General features: G+C 41.8%; 1 protein-coding gene across 1 annotated transcript in view; it reads left to right on the plus strand.

Annotated features, from left to right (window-relative positions):
- khdrbs3 (KH domain containing, RNA binding, signal transduction associated 3) overlaps window positions 1–10,000 on the plus strand; it is a 102,244-nt gene that overhangs the window by 45,457 nt on the left and 46,787 nt on the right. The window contains exon 2 of the mRNA XM_030789443.1: window positions 5,571–5,689. Coding sequence (XP_030645303.1) covers window positions 5,571–5,689 — 119 coding nt within the window. The remainder of the gene's footprint in view (window positions 1–5,570; window positions 5,690–10,000) is intronic.

The following is a 10,000-nucleotide window of genomic DNA, read 5'->3' on the forward strand; positions in this document are numbered from 1 at the left end:
TCACTGGGTCTAATGTCTGAGCAGATTAGGAAAATAAATAAATAAATAAATAAAATCATGTATATATATATATATATATATATATATATATATATATATATATATGTGTGTGTGTGTGTAAAATAAAGGAATAGTAGGACCACTCACTGACCATCAACAGTCAAGCAATGCTTCGGCACAAAAATGTGGTCAGTTAAAACGGTCAAGTGATTTTTTTTTTTTTTTTTTAATTTGCTAAAAAGGCGGAGTCTGCTGGGAACTGTGCTGTCTGGTTATTCAGCTGTGAGCTGCTATGGTTGTGTTCATATGTAATCAGTTGACAACCCTGAACTCTCTGCACAGAACAACCCCAATAAAGAGTTTTAAAAACCTGGCTTTGAAAAGTGTCTAGAATTCTTTACACATCATTGGAACATTATACTTTCTTTCTTTCTTTCTTTCTTTCTTTCTTTTTTTCTTTCTTTCTTTCTTTCTTTTTTTTTTTTCTTCTTTTTTAAATTTTTAGTTTAGCAGATTTCTAAGAAGTGGGTTGTTAGGTTTTTGGAACTTGTTTTACCCACAGGGTGTAAAATAAGTGGTAATTCTAACATTGAATGTCGAGATAGCTGTGATAAAAATACCTCTTGCTTTTAAGGGACATATTTCCTTCTCGTATGCATCCGATAACCACTATAGCGTGAGAATAAAATGAACATTCAGAGCATATTTAAAGGAAAGAATTTTAACTGGACTACTGACTGGTGGATGGTTTTGCATCATTAAGCATGTGTTACTCTGATATTCCAAACATCCATTAAACGAAATGCCTTCGATTAATGCCAGGCACCTTCATTTTCAGAATGTCAACTTTGAGAATTTCGGATTCGCAAAACTGACAGTTCCCTACAAAGTCGCTGCCGTCTGTAATGTTAGCTATCCTGCAGGCAAAACATCCAGTAAGCATCTAATTTTACAGGTTGCTTGGCAACAGGCATTATTTTATACATGTATACGCAATCAGCAAATCTCTGCTTGCTTATAATGGCAGCCGGACTTACACCTAGTCTGTGATCATGGGGAGGGCTAATTCAATTACAGTACCCCAGCACAGCAACAGGGACTGGTGCATATTTGACGTATTTATTGAGAAGAGTAAAATGGCACCAGTGCATTTTCCAGCATTCGTATTTCTTATGATGTATCTGACCGCTGATTTGCTTTGAGTTAAAGTGTAAGACTGAACAGAAAACACTGTGTTGGGTTGTTTGGGTCTTGAGCCTGGACCTGACAAATGCTAAAGCAGTCCGGTAAGGCACACAGGAGCAGAAGAGAGAGAGAGGGGAGAGAGAGAGAGAGAGAGAGAGAGAGAGGGCTCTGTTCTTAGGGCTCTGTGTTTGAAAAATAGACCATGAAAGTGGCAGGTCCTATCTTTTCTGCTTGGTTAAACCCTAAAGCACTCGTGTGTTGGAGTCAATTTCATTAAAACTAGTGACACACAGTACATGTCAGCAGCTCGTGTTTCTTTATCTGCGGATACGAAGCAGCAGAGAAGCAGAATTAGTGTTTTCTTTTTAATAAAAGACACACACACACTCACACACACACACACACACACACACACACCTGCAGTTTGCCTTTGATACCCTGCCTTGTGTTATATGTAAATGTTCAGATATTTGACATAATTGACTCTCACAGAAGTACACAGCTGTTGTTGTTGTTGTTGTTGTTGTTGTTATTATTGTTGTTGTTGCTGTTGGGTTTTTTTCTGCAGGGACAACATTTTTTAACAAAGACGTCAGTTTTTTTTTTTCCTCAAACAAATTTAAAAAAAGGAAAAGAAAAAAAAAGAAGTGAGTACAGGAGAGGTGAGAAAGGAGGGGAAGAGATGAAAGGAAATGCATTTTGTCCTTCAAAAAGTAATGTTAGTAATGTCCTGCATTTGTCAGAGGTACGATCAAGTGTGACCAGTAACAGACAAGACCTCTATCCTTTCTTTTTTTTTCTCTTTTTCTTTCTGGTTTTTTTTTTTTTTTAGTCCAGAGGAATAGTGTTACCTGCAGCATCTGTTAAACTGTCAGCAAGTCTCACCTCAACCCCCTCACACCCTCACACACACACACACACACACACACACACACCGCCCCCCAAAAAAGAGCAACCTTCTGTTGAATCCTTCTCACCCCTCCAGTCAAACAGAAATGAGCAAATCAGCCAATCAGCAGTGCCGAGCAGGTTACGCATGTAACACCTGTCTTTACACACCATGCAAACGCATGATCTTACTCTGCACAATCTACAATCAAAGCACTTTGTAATGCATTGTGTAAACAGCAGTGGAAATTAGTCAAATATGTCAGAAGGAAAACATCGGTGTTTTTCTTTTTTTCTTTCTTTTTTTTTTTTTTCCAGAGCTCAACAAAAACACGCAGTGGTGTATATATATATACACACACACACACACACACACACACACACACACACATATATACATATACATATATATATATATATATATATACACACACACACATAGCAGATTTAGGTCACGTCCCTCTACGCTTCTCATAATTATTCGTATTTTAATCTCACGGTTACACCCCAGGATACGGTAGAACCCTGTCATGTGATTTCTGATATCTCTTCTGCTGTGCTCTGTGCTTTGTGAGTCTGTGAGAGAGCTATGGCTTATCTGCAGCTGATGAGCTAAAATACACTACACACACACACACACACACACACACACGCACGCGTGCACACGCTCACGCACACACACACACACACACACACACACACACGCACAAGACTGAGGTTGAGCTGTGAGGATGCCTGTTGCAAGGAGAGAATATGTGTGTCTACATATGCACTGTTTCATTGTTTCTTTATTCACTTTTATGCTGCTCTGTTTCCTCTTTCAATTTTTTTTTTTTTTTTTGAGTTTCCTGTAGGCCTGAGAGATTTGGAGATTCTATTTTGCCTTATTTCATTTTTTATATGCCTGGCTCAGTATTGTATCACAGCCTCTGTCTCTGTGGGTCTTTAACGTCAGCCCTGGTAATCACATGAGAGGCTGGTTCCTGTTCTCCTCTCTCTCTCTGGAGGGCTGAGTCACGACAGGGCCGAGAGAACTTTGGTCTGCCTCAGTTCTCTTTACAAGTCCTGATTAGAACGTAATTTAAATCAAACGTTTCTTGATTCATGGACAAAACCACAGGGAGACAGTTCTTTCTCTCTCTCTTTCTCTCTCTCTTTCTCTCTCTCTCTCCCTCCCCCTTGTTCTCTCTCCCTGTCTCTCTCTTTGCTGTGTCAAAAGTAATCTAAATTCTGAAAAAGTGTCATGTGTGTTGTTAATTTGAAACAGTAAGGTTGAGAAAACTGGTCCCTGGTTGAATGAGTGCAGTTCAAACAGAGGACTTTTTTTGTCACTGCTCTGAGTACAGTTTTAATGTGTGCCCTGTGCACGGTGGACAGATACAGCTGGGCCTCTCTGGAGAAAAAAAACTCCAAGTCGTGAAGCTCCATTGTTCACAGTGACAGCTCGAATCCAGCTGGGCTCTGGTGGTTGTGTATGGAGAGTGAGATTTCAGCATAACATTATCATACGTGCAGTTCTCTGAAGTCTGTATGTGGCCCTTATAATGATTGTAATTCTAGGTGATTCCGTGTTCACTATTGGTCACCACAGCATTGAAGGTCTTGTCATGAGGTTGCAAGGTCACAGGATGTGGGTGCATGAGTGTGTATGTGTGTATGTGTGTGACATAGAGAGAAAGAGAAAGAGAGAGAGAGAGAGAGAGAGAGAGAGAGAGAGAGAGAGAGAGAAAGAACTGTAAGATCTGTGGGTGATCAGCTCTTAATTCCCAGTGTAGGAAGCTAGCGACTACTCTGTGTTATTCGACAGAATCTTATTACAACCTCTACGAAGCGGAAGCCCATAAGTGGAATTTCTCAGTGACATGTTGGACAGCAGATTCTCCTGTTTCACAGTTGAGGGAAACTGAAAGAGCAGGGGGCTGGGGGGTGAGGTACAGTTTCCGTATGATTTTTTTTTTTTTTTGGGGCTTTGCTCTAATATCTATTTGGGATTTTTCTTCACAAAGTCAAGACGCAGTAAGAGCTTAAGAGAGATCACTACTTTACCCCATACATCTTCACTCTGTTTTACATGGAATTTGAAAAGAGATCAGTTCAGTGCATTTTAGGCTGGCTGCACGAGTCCTGACTCGTAAACTGCAGGCTCTGTCTCTGCTGTAACACTCTAACACCCTTCTGGAGTGAGGGGATCACTAACACTGGGCTTGGTGTTATAATGAGAGTGTTTGGAGGATTGTAAATGGGGCGGAGACGTGATCACATGGGAAGCTGTGATTGGCTCTTCATTTTGGACTGAAAGTCTCGCCTTTCAAAAAACCATTCAGGCAACATGTATCAAATTTTATTTCTCTCTCTCTCTCTCTCTCTCTCTTTCTCTCTCTCTCTCTTTCTGTGACCTATCATGTTCTTGGACATTAATGATCTCTTTCATATTTAAATCGTCAGAAAGATGGTCAGAATCTCGCTGCGTAGTAAAAGTCACTGTGATTTTACTGGTTATACTGGGCTGTGTAATGGTAGCAGACATGTCTTTATGTCCTTATAAAATGCATTCATACTTTTAAAACGTGCTGTTTCCACGTTTAAGCTCAACCAGTGTTTAGTCTGGATATAATAAATGTCTTGTTACAGCCCTGCTTTGTCTTTTTTTTTCTTGTTTTTCTGTTTTTTTGTTTTTTTTTCTTGATTAAATTGATTATATTTTTAAACTGTTTATTGTTCTAAACTGTCTTCTCTTATCAAATGAATTCAATATCAAGGGGTATCCTAAACTAGTGGAGCACAGTTCTGGTTCTGGTGGGCCGTCATCCAGCTGGTTTTTGTACATCCAAAGCTCCGAGCCGCTCTGACTGGTTGAGGGGAATGCACACTTGTTGAAATGTGAAATTCCAGGTGGATTTTTCTGGCTCAGATCAGCGAGCTATCCTCATGTTGCCCTTTTGAGCCGGAGCTACAGCCGTGAATTTTTCCCTGTAGCAGAGAGAGTTTATTGCCTATTTGATTAGATTAGATCAACAGTGTCACACAAACACACAGACCACACACCAGATTCACACTGATACCAATGTCTGTCCCACCTTTACCAAACAAACAAGTGGTTTTTTTTTGTGTGTTTTGTTTTGTTTTGTTTTGTTTTTTTTAACTGTCTGGAGAGCTAAATTGGATTCAAACGTGTTGCCACGCATTGTCTGTGACAGGCAGCATAGCTCCACCAATCAGAGCGATGGGAAGGCCTGATGTGATTATAAGCACATCCAATTAAATTACAGCGTGTCCGAAAGAGACTATTTCACAGTCCAGTGAGCACACGAAACAATGAGGGCATCAATGACAAGTGCCAAACTTCAAGGCAATTATTTCTGATAATCGAATGCTTATAGACAGATAAACATCTTTTGTCCTTTGATTGCCCTCAGAGAGTTTTTGTTGGATTTGACCTAATACATGATTCTCCCTCTCTCTCTCTCTCTCTCTCTCTCTCTCTCTCTACTTTGCAGAGATTGAAAAAATTCAGAAAGATGAAGGGAAAGAAGAGGAGAAGTTCATCGATGTTGTCATCAATAAAAACATGAAGCTCGGACAGAAAGTGTTGATACCAGTCAAACAGTTTCCCAAAGTAAGTCAACCAGAACAGTACAGACCGTAACTTCTGGGCCGCCGCTAGTTCTTTTGCAGATGAGACCTGAATGATTAAAAAGTTTTAGCATAAAACCTGTGCAGAATGCAAAAATGAAATAAATTAATCACATGTAGGAAGAAATCTGTTCTAACAGGAACATTAAACTGTGAATGCCCAGAGAACATGTTTCAACCATAGGAATGTGTTTCATGCTGTTTCCTGTCATCACATGACCAAATGAAGGTTTTTGTTTTTGTTTTTGTTTTTTTTTTTGATTAGAATTAGAATCTCTTTGATTACACACACACACACACACACACACACACACACACACACACACACACTTTGAGCAGTGAGTAGTGAATTTAACCTCTGCATTTAACCCATCCTGTACACACCAGTGGTGAGCACACACACACCAGGAGCAGGGGCAGTGGGCAGCAGCCCAGGGTCTCGTCAGCCGTGGAGGTTGTGGGAGGGGCAAGCGCTGTTCACCCACCCACCACACCCACATTTTTCCTGCGGGTCGCGGGATGGAGCCGGTCACAAGCCCTCACCTCTAACCATTAGTCCTCGGCTAATGGTCGATGGCAGAAGTTAATGCAGAAGTTATTCTGACCTTGTCGTTTGGCAGAATTCCATTATCGCAGAATTCCACTCAAATTCTCAACCAATGGGAATGCTTCCGACGTGCCACTTGTTTAGCACAACACTTCCTCCTTCAGGACAGCGAGCTTAACGGATTTCTGTGTCTGTTCTGTTTTAAATCTGTGTGTGTACACAGAGCTTAAAGAGAGAGAGAGAGAGAGAGACTGAAATAGGTGAGGGTCAAAGGGAAAGTTCCTTTAAAAAGGAAAACAACAAAAACGGAAAGAAAAGAAGGAAAAAGAGCTAATTTTATTTTTGCAGCTAATTTATTTATTTATTGGTTTGTTTGTTTGTTTATTTATTTTTCCTCTGTTTCTTTCTCTGAGGAGTGAGTAATTTAAGTGTTTTATTAATGGAAGTCTGTTAAGGAAAGAGGGCACGCCCAGAAGATGAGCGGAAGAAACTGCAGAGTTACAGAGACATCAGTGTTACAAATTCTTTACCTTTTACCATGGCAACCAGTTTACATATCAGTCAGGCGCAGAGATGGGCACACATGCCCTCACAAACACACACACACACACACACACACACACACACACACACACACACACAGAAAACGTATGTTTTTTCTGATTGGTTAGACCTGGTAAGCTCAAGGTGTGTAAGGAAATTTCAGAACCACTCACTCAAGGTGAAGACTTCCCCAATGGGAGGATGACATAGAGTGTGCAATACACTGAACTGTATGACAGCACACACACACACACACACACATACACAGACAGATTTCCCTACGGGGGTGTTTCACAGAGGTTACTTTTCTTAATTTAGTACTGACAGCTTACACACTCAAACAAATTCACACATGTACAGCTTCACAGGCACACACATCCACACACTCACACACATTCACACACTCACACACATCCACTCACTCACATATATCCACTCACTCACACACATTCACGCACTCACACACATCCACGCACTCACATACATCCACACACTCACACACATTCACACACTCACATACATATATCCACTCACTCACACTCATCCACACACTCACACACATCCACACACTCACAAACATCCACACACTCACACACATTCACACACTTACATATATCCACTCACTCACACACGTCCACTCACTCACACACATTCACACACTCACACACATTCACACACTCACACACATCCACGCCCTCACATACATCCACACACTCACACACATTCACACACTCACATACATATATCCACTCACTCACACACATCCACTCACTCACACACATTCACACACTCACACACATCCACACACTCACATACATATATCCACTCACACACATCCACTCACTCACACACATCCACACACTCACATACATATATTCGCTCACACAGATCCACACACTCACACACATCCACACACTCACACACATTCACACATTAACAACTTCATTCAGGCTGTCAGTTTCATTGTATAGAATGTGAGAGAAAAGTCACAGAGTTGTCCAGTCATAATAAGCCAGCCCCTAATTTGATAGACTTCTGTGTGTGTGTGTGTGTGTGTGTGTGTGTGAATACATCAGGGCAAAAAATTACTAAACGATTTCACATCAGCCTCAGCTCTGAAACAAACTGAAACAAGAGTTTAAACTAATTTCCGTTAGTTTCCGTCCATGGGAATTATTTCTGTAATGACAGGACACTTCCGATAAAGCAATTCCCCGACTGTCCTGTGCGGGGGGGAAAAAGAGCGCCGTCACCCGTGGGCACGTTCCGAAGTATCGGGAGCTAAACAGATTCCCACTGACAGGCCTTGATAAGCTGAAACGCTAATATGTCTGTTTGGGGGTTTCGGAGGAAAAACCGCCAAAGGAAGACAAATTCAATTTGTCCGAGCTGACAGGTAGCCGTGACTGCTTGGAGAGGGAGGGGTGGTTGCTGGCGGGGGGGGGTGGGGGTGGGGGCTCTGAAATCTGAAATGCTTCTGTCTCAAACCGACCCCCCCCCCCCTGCCTACCCCCACCCCATCCCCATCCCGATGTCACCCCTCGACTCGCGGCGTTTAGGGCACAGTCGTTTTCAAAAGCAGCCACTTTGACCCTCCTTCTGGATGGCTCCATTCATCTGGCGAAAGCGTGGCGGATCATCAATAAAAATCAGTCAGGGGTGTCGCCGGGGCAACGTCGTGACAAGCCGGGAACAAATTCGCACACGGGCCTCTCCTCAGAGGATTGTATAAATGCTAAAGTGATGTCGATGAGATCCAGGCTGCTGATATTTCACAGAGAAAGAAAGAAAGGAAAAGAAAGAAAAAGTTAAACAAAGAAAGAAAAAAAAAAGAGAAGAAAAGAAGAAAAAACCCTAAAAAAAAAAAAAAGAAAAAAAAACACATTTTCCACTTTTCTCAGTTTCTCGAGCGTTGCCAGCCCAAAACCTTTCCCCCCCCCTACGCTCCTCCTCCCTCGAAGTTTTTTTTTTTTCCGCTGGAACAGTCGAGGAGTTACACGCAGCGTATTCTCCGAGGACGGGTGTCTCTTCCCTCCTCTTCCTCGCTTCGGGTTCTTATTGTTATTTTGCCAAAGTTTGCCGGGCCTTTCCCATTGATCTCCACCTTTTGATCTGGATTGGAGGAGAGGGCGGTGGGAGCGACAATTCCTCTTTTTTTTCAGCGTTCGTACCATGCCAGAAAAACCTCTGTGACAGATGGCTTTCAATAATTCATTGGAAACTTCACTCCTTTTAGACTCTAGTCAGATAGATACGCACACGCTCCCCCTGTGGCTACACACTTCAACAAACAAACATCACTCTATTTCTCTCTCTCTCTCTCTCTCTCTCTCTCTCTCTCTCTTAACATAAGCACTGCATCACGTCGCTGTGGAGAGATCAAACACTCATTAAGGACGTCCCTGTGCCTTTAGGTCTATCTTAACTAAAGGGACACAGTGTGACAGTGCGATTCCTTCATGAGGACTCAGTGTGGCGTATCAACATTAAGATCGTTAAATTACCCTCATTATCTCATGTTATCTACTGCTCAAATAAGCACCAAATCAAAGCCATAGTTTTACACACACTGAAGTACCATGAATCCCATTTGGTTGTATTGTGGTTGAAATACTCTCTCTCTCTCTCTCTCTCTCTCTCTCTCTCTCTCTGTCTGCCCCTCACACACAATTGCATGCACACACACACATACAACGTCTCAGTCTCTTGTACACGCACATGCTCTTTCTTTCTTTCTTTCTTTCTTTCTTTCTTTCTTTCTTTCTTTCTTTCTTTCTCTCCTCTCCTCTGTTCTTCTCCCTGCCTCTGTTTATTAGCTGACCTCTTGCAGTGTTGTCTGTCAGTGAATTCCATTTATCTGGTTCCTGCTAGGCTCAGGTCTTTGCTGGGGAGCAGTTCGCTTGGCTTGATAACTGTTAGAGAGAGAGATGTCTCTTCTGCAAACAATCACATTCACAATCACAAAAAAAAAAAATCCTCCTCAAACTTCAGTAGACTGTTTTTAAGGACTGCATTCATAATCACTTTGTTGACTTAGATCTTCAGAGCATTGATCTGGTCTGGGATTTTGGTTTATATTTGCCTGGTGCAGGAAGCTGTACGAAATTAGTTATCTCTTTACAGAGGCTGCCTCTCTGCAGTGGAGTATTCATCAAAGGGCTCTGCATGACTTTTCCTTCTCACGGGTTTGATGAATATGGTCCT

The sequence above is a fragment of the Chanos chanos genome, chromosome 12 (genome assembly GCF_902362185.1).
Source record: "Chanos chanos chromosome 12, fChaCha1.1, whole genome shotgun sequence".
Classification (NCBI taxonomy): domain Eukaryota; kingdom Metazoa; phylum Chordata; class Actinopteri; order Gonorynchiformes; family Chanidae; genus Chanos; species Chanos chanos.